General features: G+C 34.3%; 1 protein-coding gene across 7 annotated transcripts in view; it reads right to left on the bottom strand.

Annotated features, from left to right (window-relative positions):
- LOC145245773 (uncharacterized) overlaps positions 1-22,003 on the bottom strand; it is a 723,444-nt gene that overhangs the window by 178,146 nt on the left and 523,295 nt on the right. For all 7 annotated transcript variants that reach the window (XM_080107384.1, XM_080107381.1, XM_080107383.1 and 4 more), the window contains one exon: positions 9,323-9,452. In XM_080107384.1, the coding sequence (XP_079963510.1) occupies positions 9,323-9,452 (130 nt within the window). The remainder of the gene's footprint in view (positions 1-9,322; positions 9,453-22,003) is intronic.

Genomic DNA, 22,003 nt, shown 5'->3' with positions numbered 1-22,003 from the left:
AACTAAATAAACCCTTTAAAATAAGTTGAACCACCAGAAACTTTCGAAGTTAGGTAGAAAACGAACACTTAGAAAAATCAATTAAATTTTTTAAAACAACAATAAACAAGTAAAAAAAATTTTCTTTTAAATATTATGGGATGTGCATTCTCTTTTAAAGGCAATATCTTCTTCAAGAAGTCATAAAATGTGTTTTCAATCGATATTTATTCAATAAGGGACCATTTTTCCTACCTTGCAAAAAAGGGGGAGTTTTCCGGGAACGAACTTTCCTAAATTCCTTTTTAATATAGGAGGAAAAAAATTCAGGGCATTTTGGATTGGGACAGAAACTGCCTCGATCTAAAAGTTCTCTTTTACTGAGTGACGGAAGACAATAAAGATTAAGTGTACTATCATAACAGATACTGCACTTTGCCCCCTAACTAAAAAGCTAGTTCTGGTTTCTCTAGAAGTCCATTACAGGGAGAGGCACCCACGCACATCCTCTCTGATGTGTTCGTCTTAAAATGTCAGGGGGGTTAACAAAAACGTAAAAGGGCCATTTACTAAATGGCTGCACATGAGTTCGGCCCTCTCTTCAATGAAGTGGGGGCGAACACATTTTCAAAAAAACGATCGTCTTTCCACTAATAATTTTGGTATCAGCTTCGACAGCAAATTCATCAACGCCGAGGTCAAACTACGGTCAAAGTTTATTCTTTCTTTTTATTAAAGAAAGACAGATGTGCAATAATTGATGGTAACCTCCCGATTTTTATGTTAATGAAGCACACACACACACACACACACACACACACACACACACACACAAAAAAAAAATAAAAATAAAAAATAAAAAAAAATAAATAAATATATAAGCAGCAAAACAACAAGCACACCATAACTGGCTTTGAGCCAAAGATGGGCCCAGACAAACATCCAACGTTACTGGTGTGGTGTACTGTTGCGTTCATGTCTAAACAGAGAGGCACTTTTTTATATTTTCATCGCTATTTTCCAATTGTATTAGAATGACTCAATATTTTTAAATAAAAAGGAAAAAAAGGAAAATTAATTAGATTTTCGCATTTTTATTCGATAATGTGATAAATGTACATTTGTATACATTCTTTTTTAGTTACCATTGTTATTGTTGTTATTGTTGCTGCTGCTTTTTTTATTATTGTTGCTATTTTGTTGTTATTGTTGCTGTTTTGTTGTTATTATTGTTACTATTTTGTTGTTATTTTTGTTGTTGCTGTTTTGTTATTGTTATTGCTGTTTTGTTGTTATTGTTTTGTTGTTATTGTTTTGTTGTTATTGTTTTGTTGTTATTGTTTTGTTGTAGCTGATTTGTTATTATATTTGTTGCTGTTTTTGTGTTTTGTAGTAAATATGGGTGGTAGTGGCATTGGTTTCATACATCTGTATGCATGATTTGTTCATTCTTCTTATGATTGTTATTATTATTGGTGACATTCTTTCATATATCTGTATATCTGTTTGTTAGTGTTGAAATTATTGTTTTAGTGGTGGAATTGCTTTCTTTTTTTCTGGTGCATTTAAAATATTCACAATATATTTTTTAAATAGCAAAAAAAAAAAAAAAAATTTTTTTTTAAATTAACTAAATATAGATATAAAATAAAAATTTCCAAAAACAACAAAAAAAGCCGTACCCCCTGTGAAAATTGCACTATTGTTTGCTTTACTTCTCTACATAATATACTGTTACCGATTACAGTATTCTTATATTATGTAAGTTTTAATATTAAAAATAATAATTTAAAAAAAAATAATAATTGCCCCTTTTCTTCTTCCATAAAAATAATCAGCATTGGCAACTAAATATTATTCAAATAAATAAAACGAATATCTCTCGCTTTTATTGAGTCAAAGTTATAACAATTCCAATCCTAAAAGAAAGACTATTTTAACTACTAAAATAAGATACCGTAAAAATAATTCCACATCGGTATCCTTCATATATAATAAATAGCTGCTGGACATTCTGTGAACGACCAGAGTGAATAGAGACCCTGCAATATTATTGTAGCCCTTTTGTTAAAACTATAAACGTATTTATCTAAGTAATCTGGTTAATGTAGTGTCAGAATATATCAGGTTATTACGGTTTATTTCCAATATCCTTATAAAAGTCTGTGACATATTTTCATTGTATAGATGCCCGGCATGAATGGAAACCCTACAATAGTATTATATCATTGTATTATATACTTCAGACACAACAGATACTACCTTTAGATCCTAGCCAGAAGACCAAGAAGGTATATTTTAATTTCACATACGGTTCAAAAGCAACATCGTTTATTTTATTTTAATTTCTTTTTTTACATTGCGTCTTCTGTGATCGGGAGATCCTATTTATTAAAAAGGAGGATAAAAGGGGATAACATACTGCGAACATTAAATTATTGTATTTATATCATACTAATTTAATGTTTGTAGTATGTTATCACCTATCCTCCTTTTTAATAAATAGGATCTCCTAATCGAAAAATGTATAATCTGGAAACCGTGACACATGTACGTATGTTAAAGGTACTACGATATTAATATATAGATTATAATAATTTAAATCTTTCAAAAATAATCTTCCTCTTTTTACAGCAAAAATAATTGTTAAATGTCTCAATGTTAAAAATGGCTTTCTGAAATCTTCCAAGTTAAAACTACTTGATCGATTTACATGATTTTTTTTTTTTTTAAATTGTATATTTTTGTTTGACCATGCATATGTACATACAGAATTTTCCTAATTTTTATTTTTTAATAGAAGATTCTGGACAAAAACCAAATATTTTTTAAGTAAATAAAACAGAACTCATTTTTTTAAGTTATTTTAAATTATAACAATTAAATGTAAATTTAAATAATAATTAAAACAAACAAACAAACAATGTAAAAAGAAGGGGTTTTTTGTGAAATTAATGAAACGGCACTATACAATTTTGGAACAATTCATTTTAAAATGGGTAAAATTGAATTTTTTTTTTGTAACCTTAGCAGTGGCAGTTAATCTATATATTAATACGATAGCGTGTGTGTTATTTTCTGTGTCATGCTTACATCCGGGTTGTTTAATTGTTATGTACTTCCATTTCTTGTGATCAATAATTTTATCAAGAATTCTTCATAAGTTTGGTTTCGGTTATAACTGATGGCACTCCAGTAATCTATTGTGAAAGTCGATAATGTACAAACATGAACAATAGAAAGAGAATTTCAAAAGGCAGTTGTGAAACGAACGCATAAAGTCAGATGCGCCCGTTTCATGGTTACCTTTTTTGTTCTCCAGATTTTTTTGTTCACCCAATGATGGTTCGATGAAGAATCGAAAACTTTCGTCATGCATGTAGAAAATACATTATATTTGTTTTTATTTTAATACAAGAAAGATCGTCAGAAAAACGCTGCATGAATACACCACATATAAATAATGGTGCAACGATAAAATTGTTGCCTTAGAAAAGGCGACATGATTCCTTTTCCGTTTGATGAAAACCGGTTTTCTTTTTCGGTTGCAGACCATCTACTAGTTGGCCAGTTGTGTATAAATCCCAAGAGCGATAGTAGCCTTCTATCATGTCTGAAAGTGACACAATTTTCAACGAGCGAGATCGGAGATGGGCCACTGTACAACTCGTGCTCTCTACTGATCCAAGTTATGACAACAGGACCATTGCCAGCACCTTCAAAATGCATCGCTGGATTGCCACGAATAACAGGGACGTGCTCAAGGTGATGAAAACAAAGTTTCTGACCAGTTTTAGTCTTTAGTGTCGTTTCAAGTGAGGGCCACATTATGCCACCTCACATCTTTGAAGTCGGCTTGAAAGTCAATACCAAAGTGTACCTGGATGTGCTGAAGAGTGTTGTGATCCCCTGGTGCAATCAGGTGGCCACTGACAGACATTGGGTGTGGCAGCAGGACTCAGTGCCGACCCAAAAGTCTAAAGTAATCCAGGCTTAGCTTCAGGAGGAGTGCTACGACTCTTACTGGCCCTACCTCCTTTCTTGACCTGAACCTGCTGGGCTACTTCGTTTGGTTTTACATTGTGAATATCACCAACATGACCTCCCACAACACCAAAACCAGCCTGATCGCCGCCATCCACTGAGTATTTCCACAAGCTCCTGCCGGGGCTTACGGAAAAAGCATGGTCCCAGTTCCAGACCCATAAGTGATTGAGGCTGAAGGCGGCTACACTGAATAGATGTCAGCTCTACTACATAATCAAGTTACCCTAATCGATTTTTTTCAATAAAAGTTTTAAAATAAAGCTGTAGTGTTGTTTTCTTTAGGGCGACAACTTTATCGTTCCACCATATATATATATATATATATATATATATATATATATATATATATGCAATACTAAATGCACACAACTATACTAACAGAAATATATTTCTCATTGCTTTAGGATAGGCTTGAACCTACAACACACCCCTACTGAAAAAAGAGAATGTGAGTTGTGCTCAAAGGAAACAAAAAAATAATTCAGTCACTCACTCACTCACTCTCTCTCTCTCTCTCTCAGCTCTTCAATTAACATCTGCAAATGGAAACTATTGTGAACGATTTAGACAGGAAAACTAAACCGACGCTTGCAAAAAAAATCACCTCCTTAAGCCCCCCCCCCTCCCCCACGGCTGCATTAGCCACCTCCCCTCTCCCTGTGATCCTCAGGGAGTAAGGGCAAGAATAAAAACATCTGCTATTGGGCCTGCAACAAACACCAGGCAAGCCAAGCCAAACGAAGGAACAGTTGACATCCACCCTCTCATAACAATGATCACTTTTTCTTGTTGTCCTCTGTTGTAAGGCTTTTTATTTTATTTATTTTATTTTTTTCCTGTGGTTTATAACGGAATAAAACTTTTTTTACGACGCTTGTACCCATATTTCTCCTCTGGTCGTCATGAGGTCATTATAGCAATTAATAACGACTCCATGTTTACTTCAATAAAGGCTCTAAACATGTTAGAAATCCATTAAAAAAAAAAAATGCTTTTAAGGTAAAAACTAGAACCAAATGAATCCACGTTAAATTGTGTTGTGGTTTTAGGCACTCTTGAGTGGCTGGTGGGTCACTCTTTCTAGTCACATATGATTGTTTTAAACTACGAGGTACACTCTAAAATTAATGCCTCCTATTTTTTTAATTCCGCCCGAATGGATCAAAGGGGATTCCAAATTACAGTGTTATGATGACTAATGCATTCATGACCTGACAGTTTCATCTCTCTGTGTCAGATGTTGATGGTGTGAGGCTCTAAGAAAGCAACCCTGTCATAGACATGCGTCAGAAGCATAAATGCATGATTGAATTCCTTCACGCAGCAAAAACTGAACCTATAAACATTCACTGGCGCCTGTTGAACGTTCATTAAGCTGATGCAATTGATGTCAGTACAGTTAGGAGATGGGTTCATCGATGTCAGAGTGATAACTGAGATGCGAGTGATAAAGCGTACTGCAGACTGTTGACGATCTCTTCAACGTTTTAGTTTTGCATAACAAAATAGGAGGCCTTACTTTTGGAACAAACCTCGTATTTCTCTTTTTAAAAAAAGAGTGTTTCCTGATAGGAATTGACAAGAGTGAATATCAGTCAGTTGTTCAAAGTTTGACATGACTAAATTTGGAACACAGCTAAAATGGCTGACATGTTGTGTGTGCGTTTTTTTTTTCTTTCTTTTTTTTACTATCATGAAACTTTCAAACTCAAAAGTAAATTTGAAGAGGAATAAAAGTTACATATAACATTATCATATCATCAGATCAATAAGGAAAGAATAAGAGAGAAAGATCTCTTTAGGCCATGATATTTCGAAGCTAAATGCTTCTCATCATAAGTGGAGAAGTGTCAGCATTATAAAAAACATAAAACATAGCTAAAGCTGGCTTGAGAATATTTAGATTGGAAGGGAAGGAAGTATATATTAAGACATATTAAAGAAAATATAAAATACAAGAATAAAAACATTAAAATATAATTAGAAAGAAGGAATTAAGCATATATATACCTAGATGGATATATGAGAGAAAGAGAGACATTTACACAAATGAAAATATATCAAAAAATTAAATATTGATCATTTTTAACCTGTTTTCTGCTTCTTTTTCTTTTAAACATTTTTCTTTTATTTCAGGTTGTACTGTTTGATTTGTTTTTTGGGTTTGTTTTTTTTTCAAATAAAACCAATAATATTAACAATATTATTTTATTGCTTTTCGATAAGAGTCGTCTGAACGAAAAAACAAAGAGAAGTGGATTTAAAAACAAAAACAAAAAATATGATCTTTGGAAATTTGCAGAGTTTCCTAGCTTCGAAGATAACAAATGTTCCTCGCGTGCAATTTGTGTTATAAGATGAACGTAAAAATTAAACAGAAAAATGCAATCTTGTTTAGATTTCAATCATTTGTATAAACAATTTATGCCCCAGAGAAACGAGTGCGATTCCATTCCTTTGTATCGTGTGCACTTGAATAGTTCTTCATGAATAACAGGGTAGAGAAAACGAGATTCATTTATCATGTAAGTCTCACAGCAACACATCCAACCACGTTGAATATAAAACAAAATAAATAAAAAAAACAGTTACATATGTAAGAAAGAACATAAGTCAGTCGCGAAACTGTAAACCGTCCACCTGACAACGTAAGGATAGGCCAAAGTTTGAGGAGAGTAAAAAGTGGTTCCTGGGTTTATTTTTGTCAGCATAATAACAAGCACGTGAATTTTGGCTAGAAGTGACCTCACAAGCAGGAAAGGTATTTAGAAGAATCACCAGAATGGATTAAAATACTTCAATTAATATAGTAACCTAAGGAGGAGAGTAAAACCTGGATCTTGGCTTTATTTTCAGCAGCTGCATAACTCTCACTTCCCCTATTTTCCCTTTTAGACTTCACATTCTATGGATGATATTTCTGACAAAGTAGGAAGAATTGTTGTTTTCTAGGTTGGAAACTATCCATCCATTTGTGGCTCGATAATTACCTTAAAATGTTTTTTATTTTAGCTGTTTACATCAAGTGGCTTTATGCCTTGTCTAGAGCGATTTCCATTAAAAAAAAGTCTTATCTAGAACTTAGTTCACCGTATTGCATAAAGCATTTTAATCCATGAAAGTGATTCGTTTGAATACTTTCCCCGCAGATGAAGCAACTTTTGACCAGAAATCTATCTTGTATGAAGAGAAGCACGAATAAAATATTCTCTTCATAGAAAAATCCATTACCTACGTGTTTACACTCCATTATTTTCATTTTTTTGGAAATCACTCCAGACAAGCTATGAAGCCACTTGGTACTTAATGTAAGGAGTTAAAAAGAATACCACTTCAAGGTAAAAAAAACTGACAAACGATAGTTTCCGACCCAGAAAACAGCAATTCTTCCTCCTTTTGTCATAAACATCATTCATGGAATGTAAGGACTAAAGAGGAAAATAGGGTAAGCAAGAGTTACGAGAATGCCAAAAATAAACCAAAGATCGACTTTTTATTCTCCTATTTTGTTTTCCATATTGAATGAAGTATTTTAATTCATTCCAATAACTCTCCTGAAATACTTTTCCTACATGTGAGGCAGTTTAAAACCAAAAGTTATCGTGTTGTCATTATTGTTTATCCTCTAGTTTGTGGAGGAGGAAGAAATAAATCCTCTTTCCATATCCGTTGTCGAAATCCATTATTTATGTGTCAATATTCAATTTTTTTTAATACTTGGCGGGAGTGATTTCTGTTAAAAAAAACAGAAATCACTCAAGCCAAGTCACTTAATGTAAGTTGATATTAAAAAAAAATACCACTTCAAGATCAAAGACGATCCAACCATAAATGTTATATAGATAGATTTGGTGGCAACACTAAGTCGACTTAGTGTTGCCACCATCATACGGGACTTAGTGTTGCCACCATCATACGGGACTTAGTGCTGCCACCATCATACGGGACCTTTTGTTTGCTGATGACTGTGCCCTCAATGCAAACACAGAGGCAAACATGCAATATATTGTTGATCGTTTTTCCAACGCATGCAACAATTTTGATCTGACTATTAATCTAAATAAGACCAAAGTAATGTACCAGCCTGATCCTGGAAAAAGGTATGTTGAGCCTCAGATCTAAATTCATGGAACCAACCTAAAAGCTGTGGACGTTCACTTACTTGGGCAATATTCTGGCAAGAGCAGTACACATAGACGATGAAGTCGATTGCAGGATAGCCAAGGTTAATGCTGCCTTTGGACGTCTCAGAATCATTATATGGGAGCATAGAGGAATTCAGCTGCAGACCAAACTTCAAGTATACCGAGCTGTGATTCTTACCATCCTCATGCATGTTTGTGAAACTTGGACTGTATATGCCAGACATGCCAAGAAACCAAACCATTTCTATATGACCTACCTATTGTATAGATTGTTGAAAATCAAGTGGCAAGACAAGATGCCAGATACAGAGGTTTTAGCCCGGTCAAACTTTCCATTAGTACACACCATGTTACAGCAGTGCTGGGTTCATTGGGCAGTTTATATATGCCGCATGCCTGATTCAAAGCTCCCAAAACAGCTCTCTGTCCAAAGGAAAAAAACCCGCAGGAGGACAGCGGAAACGGTTCAAGAACAATCTGAATGTCTCCCTCAAACAGTTTGGTTTGTATTCAAACTCATGGGAAAAACTAACCTAAGAAAAATGTTCCTGGTGTGCCAAACACACAAAGGGGCTACAATTACTGAATCCATATGCAATGAAGAACACAGAAGAAAATGTGACATTAGAAAAGACAGAGCAGTCAACACCTCTGATAGAAAATTATCGCACATGTGTTCAACATGCAGGAAATACTTTAGAGCTCGAACTCGTCTAAAAAGCCATCTTCAAATCCACAGGACAATTGTATGATCACTGTCATCTTCACAAGTGATGAACCAACATTATGGATAGATTTCAACTAATAAAATGGCGATTCTTCCCTCTTTGTCAGAAATACCACTCACGGAATGGGAGGACTAAAAGACATAAGAAAAGCAAGAGTTACAAGGCTGTAAAAAGTAAACCCAAGATCCACTTTCTATTTTTTATTTTCGTTTTACAATTGAAATGCTCAAATGTTAAGACCATAAGTCAGTTCCGCAAGACTGGGTTTTACTTCTTCATATTATATGAAGTATTTCTCATGGTATGTCATGAAAATTCAGCTAAAAAGACTATTCATCTGATCAGGTTGAATATTTTAGAAACTCAACATTTTTTTCAACGCAAATATAAATAATAACTGCACATTTAAAACGGTCAACAAACCTTTTCTTTTGGCTGTTGTTGCGTGAGGTTTACTATCCGCTGATTTATCTTCTACAGAGCTACTTCGACCTCCTGACATCAAGAAGGAGCTGCCACGGCGCTGAGCTCGAGATGGGCTCTCTGAGGCCTGCTGAAGACAAAAAATAAAAAAAAAACACAGAATAAGAAAATGCAAAAAACTGCAGATTATTCTTTTTTTTTCAAGCGCTATACATAAAATAAAAATGCCAATGTTCATATGTAAAATATGTACACTTAATGTCCTAGAATACGAGGAGTATATATATAATTATTCCCAAAGTCAAACAGAGCACAGGAGTTTTCACACACACACACACACACACACACACACACACACACACACACACACACACACACACACACACACAGAGGAAAATATGTATGCTTGTATGAATCGACTTTGACCAGCTTGATTCTGTAGTTGGTATTAGTTTCTATGATTCTTTCTACAAAAAATACCACATGAAGGTTGCTAACATCCATAATCAAAGTGGTGCTCCAGAACCAACAGAAAGTGAACTTGACACACCCAGGCCGTCAGTCTGCAGCATTAGCTACTTCATACACTGTGATAGTCAAAGATAAGATGTCTTAGATTCAAGTTTCACCCTCCCTAGGGTTCTTCAGTAAAACACATTTGGACTAAAGATTCAAAATCAGAGCCATTTGCATGAGGAGAGCCAACTTTGCCATTAAACCATCATGACATACACAAGAAAGTGCTAACCATCACAACACGTACTACACCGCTGTGTGAGGAGTTTAACTTCCCAACCAAGGGTGTAATCATCCAACTTGCTGTTTATGCTATATCTCATTGTGGGAATAAATTTATAATATACTTGTAGGCCACCCGGCATTGCCCAGTCATAAGATAAGCTTAAATATGACATTTTAATTCATGCAGATTACATATTTATTATTATAGCCAATTCTCTGTTGAAATTAATATACAGTAGTAAGATCAAAACTAAAAAAATATATACGGGTGCCATCAGCTAGAATCGAAACCAAAACATACAACTTTCTACCCTTATTCCTTAGCCTCTGAGCCACGCCCATACATATACATATAATTCACCTGTCATCCCATTTTTGGTCTTCCTCGACAAAAGGAGGGTGGACCTGTGAATATACTTTTGTCTGTTCATCCGTTAAGCTATCCGCACTTTTCTCAATAACTACGCCTTGGAATTTTTTGAAATTTTGCATAAGTATTAAACATGATATGAGTAAAAAAGTAACAGAACGAATTTTCCAGGAAAACTCCAGTTGCCCCCCTAGGGGTGCTTTTTGGGTTAAAATGGCTAAAATTTACACTTTTGTTCTTAAAAAAAAATTGATGGCTTGGATTTTTATAAAACTTTCTGAAAAGTTGTAACAAACTGATTTCTATATAATTTTGTTTGTCTATATTTCACAATAACTCTTGGGTGTGCCCCAGACGCTCTTTTAGGGCTAATAAAAACACTCCATTTTTTTTTACTATTTTACCATGTTTGTCTAAAATTTTCTGTGTATGTCTATTAAGCAATTTTGCACGGTGCTGAACTCAAATTTAAATATGTTAAGGCCTTGGGGACTTTTGGGAATAAATGTGGGTGGGTGTTGGGCCAAATGATGGACTCGGTCATTTCCTCTTTTTTGCATGGTGCAGAACTCAAATTTAAGGCCTAAAAATGCACCGTTTGTTCATTTTCACCAGGATTTGATGTTCCTTGGGGACCTTTGGGACTAATTAGGGAGGGAGGGGGGCAAATGCTGAACTTAGTCATTTTTTTATGCCTCGTTCACTGTGCACTCAGAGGGGGCCATGCATGCTTCATTCGTTAAAAGATGGAACTGTCCGGTCATCGAAGAGAAGATTCTAGCAAACACCACTGAACAGTCTACAGAATTATATATATATATATATATATATATATATATATATATATATATATATATAAGATAGGGAGATAATATAATAAAGATGAAAAAATAAGTGAATACAGAAATAAAACAATAAAAAAATGACCACTCTTGTCATTAATATTTAATTCCTCCCATTCTTAAAAACTATCATATCTGCTCATATCATCATTTTACTAGATATTAGATAGATAAAATGCATTTTGAACTGAAGCTTCCCTATGAGGATGAAATGTGGAAAGTTCTGTGCAACTTAATTGCCTTATATTTTCATAACTTACTACCTGGCTCTACTCACGTATTGAGCACTCTTCAAGTAAATACTGAAAATTAATACATAAAATATTATATCTGTTCATAATATCTGGGAACATGAAATGATAATCTCAACATTAATTTACTTGTCCATCATCATTGCAAACATTAATCAATGAGAAACGAATTACCTCCCTTTACAGTTATTCTTTATCAGTTAAAAATCATTAAAACCATTTCCTCTCCCAAAATTTAAAAACAAAAAACAAAAAAACATGGCTGTCTGTTTACGGTTCCAAATCGGCTATTTTATTTTATCATTTTTTTAAAGTCATGTTGAGAGGAGTCTAATTTTTTTTATATTATAGTTTCTTTTTAAAATTTAAAATAAAAAAAGGTGCAAATGTTCTTTTATGATTCATAAAATCAATTATTCAGAAAAAAAAAAGTGTCGTGTGTTGAATTTTCACAAAAAGAAAATGTAAATTTTTTAATCAATTCTTTTTAACTTAAAAAGATTTTTAAAAAAATTTACTAAAAAAATTGTTTGAAATTTGTCATCATTTGCTTTATTTTATTTTTTTATTCATTTTATTTATAATGTGTTTAAAAATGTTTAACTAATGTTGAATTTCCACGGACACTATATATTATTATATTTGTTGAAAAGACTTTTAAAATGAAATACAAGTATTCAGATGTCAATAATATTTTCTGAATATTTTTTTATCAAGTGGAAATGAGGTCAGTCTTTTTCGTCTTTTTTACTTCATATTTAATGTTAGTGGATATCCTTTCTGAAACATGGTATTAAATTTGTGTTGAAAAAAGTCATATTTACAGTCTTAGCAGAGGTCATTACTAAGGGAATGAACATATACACAAGAAATGCGGTAGCATCTGCATATTTTCCATATACAGTCTAACATACACAATGTATCAAATAGTGTTCCGCAATGAGCTGTTTTGTTGCATTTGTGAATCCCTTGGTTGTGTGTTATCTGGACAAAATATACAGCACAATCTCGTTGACATACTGGTTCTTGTCAGATAACCGAAGTTAAGCAATGATGAGCCTGACCAGTACCAGATGGGTGACCATTTGGAAAGACTGTGCTGTATGCACTGCGCCAAATTGTAGAAATTTCTAGATTGGTATCTGGGGATGCATCTCCCCCAGTGAATTAAATGCACCCCCAGATACCAATCTAGAAATTTCTACAATTCGAATAAACTCGCTTGGTGGGTAGGTAATAAGGCGGTACTCCATGTAATGGTGCACTGGCACCCTGCTGCAAGATATATTCCTGAATCAGCATGTCAAGCACATGTTTGCTGCAGCAAATCGTGACACCTGAAGTGTGTGCGACATGAACTTGTGCCTCGTGCATCACCTAAACCACTTTGTAGCTTGGGCTGGTATCCTAATGAGCAAAAATGGTCATCAGTTTGAACATGATTCTTCGATTACATGTTTATTCTGTATTTCACTCTATGTTTATAAACAAAGGTTTTATCATCATTCGAAGTGTGAGTACATTTTTGAGACACCTTGTATATTTCTCTCGAAGACGAAGAATTTCTTAAAAGATTTCCACACTGACGTATTTTCCGGTGAAGAATCCGATAAGTAAAACTATTATCTACACGCATGAGAGTATTGATGTGAAGCCAAGCCAATAAGCAATGGTCAAGAGAGATAAGTAGTTGGTCGTTATTATCTCCTCCACTTTTTTGTGGGTGACGCAGTAAACACCCACGTTCTATCAGCAATGCAGACAGGGTTACTTGGGAAGGGCAAACGTAATGGACAAAGCAGTATTGGCAAGACAATACAGACGGGCACTTGCCCAATCATGAAAAAATGGCAAAAGAAAAAAAAATAGATGGAAAACAGTAAAAAGAAAAGCAACAAAATAAAACACTGCCAAAAAGTGTGCATAAAAAACACAAGCGGAACTTAACGCTAATGAATAGAAATTTAATATATTCGAGCGTCGTTGATTTTAATCACGAGAGAGAAAATATATATATATATATATATATATATATATATATATATATATATATATCATTCAAACACGGTAGTGTTTGAATATATGGATAAGTTGCAGTTTTAGTCATTTAGAACTGCTTTAAAGCTTCGCTGTTCACTCATTTTCTGACAAAATTTCAAACAATTACTACAGTTTATAGATCACTTTCTCGGCTATATTGTGAAAAAAAACAATTTTCAGTTTTCGTTCAGTAAAACAAAAGTTATGATGAATTTTCTGGTGTTCAAAATTGTAAAAATATGTAAGGAGGTGAGCGACACTTTTTATGACTGGTCCCCATAGCAACCACGTCGCTTTAGCGACTATTGTTACTACCAATTCAAAAAGAAAGTAACAAGTCACACAGAGAGAATGAAAGCATGAAAGGGAGATAACTGGGGGGGGGGATTTTATTGAAAGCAGACGAGTGTCACTGATTGTTATTACATGTCTTTATGGGGACAAAAAATAAGACTGAAATAGAACAAGTGAATTTATTGGAAGACTGGAAAAATCATGGATTACAATAGAAAAATGTGAGTATGAAAAGTAATATTGTTAAACTTAAACATGGAAAAGTAAAGGACTAGTTGTTAAAACTGGAAAAGAAAAGGACAAGATATTTTAGTAAAAATATAATAAAATTATAACTTAAAATATTGCAGCATTAAGATTTTTTTTGTAAATCCAATTTAACATTATATAATCAATTCTTCATGCTGCAATATTTTAAGTTATAAATTTATTATATTTTTTACTAGAATATCGTGTCCTTTACTTTTCCAGTTTAACAACTAGTCCTTTACTTTTCCATGTTTAAGCTTACGTTCAAAACTATGCCCCCCTATCATTGCTTGTACCTACTATTTAACAAAGCGATTTTGAAATCTTAAAACTAAATTCTGGTTGGAATCAAAGTTTAAATCCAATTATTTAAGAAACATTAATCTTTGAAAATGTCTCCCCCCCCCACGTGGTATGAAAACCAAAATATTCTGTGCAGATTCCCGTTTGACAAGGTACACCTTAAGATCAGAGGTTACATCGGTCGAAATGTGAAAATAAGACTCAAGATGAGTACAGTAATCGAAAGAATCCAAATAATACGTTTTCTTAAGTTTTAAAATTTATGAAAAAATTAAACTGAACGCATATATCGAGTACAACCATAAAAAGTTGCATGGTAAGCAGTTAGTATGAAGGTTCATTGGGTACTCTATTCATGGAAGATTTTGAGGGGAGAGTAAAAGAATGGAAGCGGTGCCGTCATAAACTCAGTTGTAAGTGACACCCTTCTTGAGGTTGAAGGTTCAATCCTCAGTGCAGGCGACACTAAAAGTACAATTGTTAACAAGCCGCGCCTGCGTGGTCCCCCTCTTGTGCTGCATGTGAGATGACGCCACAAAAAATAGTGAAGAAATGATGAATGTGAGAAGTGTGAAGGGCCAACGTTGCCTTCACATTTTTCACCAAGTTTCAGAAAAATCTAATGGATGGAGCAAAAGTTATGGGATAAAAAGTGTCATTTTTTTTTGCAATTTTGGGGCATTTGCGACCCCTTTTGAGCTCCTGGGAATGCCAAATCCCAATGAAAGCAGGCAAACGATGCAAATTCAGCACCATGGAAAACTACTATGTAGGTATACATATGAAGTTCTTGAGTAATATGAAAAAAGAGTTACAAAAAGGCATGTTGTTTTACGAGGGGAGGGGGGTGCAATAAGTAATGCCCCTGACCCACTTCCCAAAGCAGTAGAGAAACGAAACTTGGCAGAGTTATTAGTTTTTCTCTGCATAGGAACCATCCAGAATTATGTATTTCTCCCATCGTTTGATGTAGCTCTGGAGACCGTTTTTGTAGAACACCCCAAGTTAGTCCTCCAACCACGACGTGACTTCAGAAATCAAGGCTGCATCATCTGGGAAACACTTTCCTTTCAGAAACAACTTCATGGCTGGGGAGAGGTGAAAGTCAGAGGGTGCAAGGTCAGGAGAGTAGGGAGGATGGGGGTGTAGGAGAATTTCATAACCATATGCCCTTGCTTCTGATCTGGCGACATGAGAGTTGTGGACCGGAGCGTTGTCCTGCAGAAGGAGGGTACCTTTGCTGATCTTGCCCCGCCTCTTGATTTCCCTTAATTTCTTCAAAAGTGAAGCATAATAGGTTCCTGTAATTGTGGTACCTTTTGCCAGGAAATCTGTCATCACTACTTTGTCCCAGAAGACTGTGAGCATGACCTTGCCAGCAGAGGGCTGCACCCTTGCCTTCTTTGGAGTTGGTGAGTCCAAGTGCTTCCACTGCATTCACTGGGCTTTGGTCTCTGGAAGTGGGTCAGGGGCATTACTTATTGCACACCCCTCATAGCCCTAAAAGATGATGCGAACCATAATTTTGCCAGGGTCACACACACTAAATTTATATTAAAAACAATAGTCTGCACATTTTGACCCAGTTTCAGGAAAATCTAATGGATGGATCAAACGCTATGGAGCAAAAAGTGTCATTTTTGGCCATTTTGGAGCATTTTGACCTCTTTTGAGCCCCTAGAGCCGCCGAATCCCAATGTAATGAATAACGGTGCAATTTCAGTCCTTAACACATGCATATTATAGTGGACCACCATGAAAAATCACTATCTAGTCAGACATATCAAGTTTTTGTTGAGAAATATGAAAAAAGAGCCACAAAAAGAGTCGTTTTTAGCACTGAAAGTTCCCGGGGATGTGAACCAGAATTGTGCCAGGGTCACCCATACTGGATTTATATTAAGAACAATAGGCTCCATATTTTGGCCAAGTTTCAAAAAAATCTAATGGATGGATCAAAAGTTATGGGGCAAAATGTGTCATTTTTGGCCAATTTTTGGGCATTTTTGACCTCTTTTGAGCCCCTGAGGGCGTTACGGGAAATTTTGTAAAAATATTTTGTTTACTGTGCACATTTATTTAATGAAATACAATTCGTGGCAAAATTTCAGGAAAAACTAATGGACGGTTATCTGGCAATAGTCTGGACTAACCGACGCACGGATGCCACTGAAAACATAAGTCCCTCTCTGATAAATTGTGGGACCAATTACTTAAGACTTTTACCTAATCATGGCTGATGGAACGAGAGCATGCTACCCTTTTGGATTCAAGAAAGAGCTCCATTTGAAAATCCATGCAGAGTTTGACACAAAGATTCCAAAGTTCAACAAGATACACCTGAAGAAGGCCGGAGGTTACATCGACTTAAACCTTGTGAAAATAACACTCAAATAGTCCAAAGAATCCAAATAATATGAATAGCCAAAGAATAACTCAGCTCACATAATCATAAAATAAAGGGGAAAAAAGTGTTTTTCAATGTGTGAAAGGTACATGTGAAAATAATTAGGAGCACAAATAAACAATAATACTTGACTTTTGGTTTTAAACTTAAATTCAAACCAGAAATTACTTAAAAGCTTTAACATTACTTTTCAATGTCAAAGTGTAATTTAATTTATAAAAATCACTATGTCTGTCTGTCTGTCTGTCTCCATTTCATCTCCTCTAAGATGCAAGGTTGCAGAGTGGCGCTAGGCAGGTCAAATGATCGCATTTTTTATGAACCATTCATTTATAGATTTTTAGCCTGTAAAAATAGCTGCTACGGATCAAAATTGAACAAAAACTTGGCACGCATAAGTTGACTAAACATATTTGTAAGTATGCACAAATATGTATAAATTCATACATTAAATTCAGTTCATTTTTAACTATTTCTTATTCATCTGACGATAGCTCCAATGGTAACAACTAAGACTGGAACACTAAATGTTTTGGTTTCAATTCTAGCTGATGGCACACAAGTCATATTTTTCTTTTTAACTTTTGAAATCACTACTATATATTGGGTACAATATAATAATCAATAGAGAATTGGCTCTTTAATAATAAATATGAAATCTGCATAAATTTAAATATATTTAAGCATATTTCACGACTGTGCAACACTGGGCGCTCAGCTAGTAATAAAGTCAGCCATACTTATGGCCATTTTTCTGAGGAGAAGGATGTGAAAAAACAGAGAAGGGGGAAAGAAAGATAGAGAAATGCATTTTATGTTTTTTATAGATCCAGGAAATGCTAGGTAGCCTTGCTATATATATATATATATATATACAGGGTGGCCGAACAGTCCCAGGACACTGGCCAAAAATGTTATATGTTTTCTGTGTGTTTCATTAAAAAATAGTGTGTTTTATTAAAAATACATGTATAGTGTCCTGGGACTTTTCGGCCACCCTGTATACATATATATATATATATATATATATATACATACTAGCATTTCAGCCCGGCTGTTTGGAGGTGTATGTTGAGAAAAAGAAAAGAAAAAAAAAGCGGTCAATTTTTTTAACTTTAACCCCTTAATATTTATTGTTTTTGGCTCAAATCAAGTTATTAAGTTAGATCCATGTCCAAGGAACTTTATCTAAAATTTCAAATGTTTAGACCCAAAATTGTCGGAGGAGTTTGGTAGAGTTCTCAAAAGTCAAATCATTGAACTTTGACCTCTTAACAGCCAAATTTCTGTCCGAAAACTGATCACAAAAATTTTCCCAAATCTCAGTGCCCTGTATATTAAATTTCGAGTCTGTAGACTTAAAATTGACAGAGTTATTGCGTAGGGAAATGCACACAGACACGTTCACTTTTATAGATATATATATGTGTGTGTGTGTGTGTGGTTTTAGAGAATGTACTAAATATACACAGACATGTTAATGTAAAACATATACAATGCTTTAGTATTATACCAGCTCTATGAATGGTGTCGAACACGTTTGAATTCAGCCATTTAGTACCATTTAGCAAACTTACTACAAACTGACAAATTTGGAAATGAAAATTTTAAAAATCCAACCTCTCAAAATCGGATTAATGCTAGTTGGATACACTAGTTGCTGTTCAACTGCAGTAAAGTTACGCTTAACACATTTTGTTGTTTTCATTCATATATATATATATATATATATATATATATATATATATATGACTTTTTAACCAGTTAAAAGCGATCAAAAGTTTATAGGCCATTGACTTAGAATCGTTGAATATGGTAAAATTTATGTTCATTTTTGCATTAAATACTAATCTTCAATAATCCCTAACTTTGCATTGTATGGATACCATGATACTTAGTTCGTTGCTCCTTATCGTAACAAAGGTCAGTACAAAATTTCAGCCAGATCAGCACAGTAGTTTCCAAGAAAAGTGGAACGGACGGACAGAAAATATGATATAGATAATTGATGAATTTAAGACTTATGTATGTCTAGCAAAGATTACCTTCACAATCCATCAAATTTAAATAATTTATGAACACATAATTATATTGATAATATATTCACACACACACACACACACATTTTAATATAGAAAACCTGAAATATGAACGCCTAAATTATTCTACGTTTTTATCCTAAAATATTTACTTTGGCTTTAATTATGGATTCATTAAAATTATAAATTATGAATTGTCACCATAGTTTGTATATATGAAGAGATGATTAAATTATCAGCAGGAGTCCATATTTACTAGGCTGCAAAGGTCAAGTTTTAAATTATAGATTGAACAATTGGTGAGTTCATCATGCTTAAAGTAGAATATCCAGTGTTCATAGGATACAGTGAAAGAATTACTTAATCTCAAAATTACGAAAATAAACTAAAATAATGTTTGTTTTTAAATTGTATCCTTAAGAGTTGATATTTATTTGGGGTTGACGTGAAACGAGAGAATATGTCTGGTTTCAAAGAGAATGTTCGTTTAGAATATTCAAAATTTGGCTTTTCCTTTATTTTTATTTTTTTTATTTATTTATTTTTTGTTTGTTTGTTCTTTTCATTCCAAACAAGGCATATTGCCACTTGAACGCAAGAGACTATTATTTGGGATAGTGCTCAACAGGGGACTGTGGAGAGTTGAACAGAAAGATGTCTGTTCACAGTACATTTAAATTTCAGCAGGTTAGTACAGTCAAGAAAGCAGGAAACGAAACAAAATTTCAAAAATTCAAATTCCTGAGTTCAACAGAAACATTCCTGAGTTCAACAAGATACACATGAAGAAGGTCGGAGGTTACATTGACCAAAACGTTGTGAAAATCACACTCAAGATGAGAACAATAAGTCCGATGAATCCAAATAATACAAACATGACTTTCATCCTGCAAGTTCTGCAGCTGACGTGCTAACTTAATTTTGCACAGATTAAGTAAATCTATTGACAAGAGCTCTATTTCTAGAGCAATAGCTCTTGACATATCAAAGGCACCAAAAATGGTCTTGCACAAAGGCATTCTCCACAAGCTTGTTAGCTATAGAATATCTGAAAACATCGTCTCAACCATTGATTATTTCTCTTTGATAGGTCTATAAAAGTAATTGTTGACAAGCAAATGTCCAAAGCACACAGTATCAACGATGGCGTGTTCCAAGCATCCATTATAGGCCCAACCTTATTCATCATCTTCATAATTATATTCTGAGATTGTTTGTTGACATATGCAGATGGCAGAACTATTTATGACAACTCTTTGAAGATCATCGAACATCAAGATCATATTGAATTTCTCTCTTCGGACTTGGAACATGTGGTGCTATGGGGAGGGAGGAAACGGGCTTGTTACCTTTAATGCTTTCAAAACCAGCATTCTATCTCTTCACCACTCACACCCTCACTTCCCTCCATCTGAAATGAATGGTTCCTTCCTTAAGGACGTCCTTGTCTTTCATAAACTCCTCGGACTGACTTTCACTCCAGACCTGACATGAAAAACTTACATCAAATTTGTTACTAAGGTTGTTAAAAAAATAACTGAAAAAATACCACTCCAGAAGGTACCTCATCCTTGACACAATATTCTACCTGTATACAGATACATCCAAACATGAAGTATTGTTATTATATCTACAGAGATGTCTCTCTGAACACTCACTCCTGTCTTGATAGAATACAAAATCAGCTTTGAAATCTGATGGGAGATGACTTCTTCTCGTCCCTACAGCCTCTTTCACATACAAATGTTGCTTATCTCTATCTATTGTATTGCTATGTTCATTGTAGATGCTCAGCTGAGCTATAATCCCTTGTGTCCTTCTATAAACATTCACACTTGGAACTCGTCTAGCTGCAACCACAACAAAAAAACTTTCCTTTCTCCTTTATCCTATCAAAAGCCAAATGAAACTTCCCATCCATGGAATAAAATACGAATCTGCTTTTCAACTGACTACAACATCGTCGTCTTCCAAGTCTAATGTGAACAAATACTTGTTGTCGTTTTCTAAGATAATCAATTCCTCTTAAATAATCTTCTGTCCATCCTAGGGCTTTTTTTAAATTCCCTCATAGCCATGAGTAGACGTGATTATAGGGCAACTGATGTTCTTATTAACTAATCCTCAAGTAGTCTCTGTGCCTTAATAAGTAGTGACAATAAAAACAGAAAAAGGTTCTCGAGTTCAAATAGATGTACCCCCCCCACACACACACAAAGTTTATCTTTTTTTTTTTTTTGAGATGCACCTGGAAAAAAAAATATTATTATTATTTTTTTTTAAACAAAGATTTTTGTTCTTATAAGGAAACACGGATCTTGAAGAATGGATTAATGAATTTAGTTTTAAATTCATGGACAATTACTGGCTCCCAAAGCAAGAATAACAGACGGACAAAAATGCGATTTAAAACTTAACCGTGACAGACAGGCCGATCAACCAACGGACAGAACCTCCCTTTCATACAAAAGTGAAGACACAACGGACAAAATAAGTCAACAAACTTCTTTCAGTAAACTCAACGTTTTTTTTTCTCTTCCTTTGAATGAACCATGATTGACTTGGAAAAAAAAAAAGAAAGAAAGTACAAAAGATGAAAAACAAAGGAATTCTGATTCAGTTAACTGATTAATCATTACTAGTCTATCCTGAAATTATTAGCTTCTTGGAGTTAATTGCCGGCCAATTATACAATCCTATAATTTGTAGAATTTTGTTCAGTGAAAATGAATCCGATATCATTATAAACGAAGAGGGGGAGGGTATACTTGCATTCACACACATTCATTTCGACCTTCAGTCTAGATTCTTGCAGTAAAATTTATCATAACATATTTCAGTTATAAGCCCCCAAGTGGGGAGAGGTACAGGCTACCTCATTCCACCTATATAATCGTTCATGAAATTTACAAACATTTAATTTCCCTGTTTGGGCATATGTAATGCCATTTGCTTCACCTAATAAATACTAGGTAGACCTATTTATAGTTACAGAATTTCTTATATAGGTGTACAGATATACTGTGTGGCACTTACTCAAGGTGGGTTGCAGCAACTTCTCCCAAAAGATGAATTTTTATGGGAATATCAAGTTCACAAGCGGCCCCCAGTCACTTTTATATCCCTGTCAAGGGAGATTAACAAC

The sequence above is a fragment of the Euprymna scolopes genome, chromosome 23, assembly GCF_053919585.1.
Source record: "Euprymna scolopes isolate OS-2025 chromosome 23, ASM5391958v1, whole genome shotgun sequence".
Taxonomy (NCBI): Eukaryota; Metazoa; Mollusca; class Cephalopoda; order Sepiida; family Sepiolidae; genus Euprymna; species Euprymna scolopes.
The sequence above is the reverse complement of the archived record's forward strand: the minus strand, read 5'-3'. Positions and strand labels throughout refer to the sequence as shown.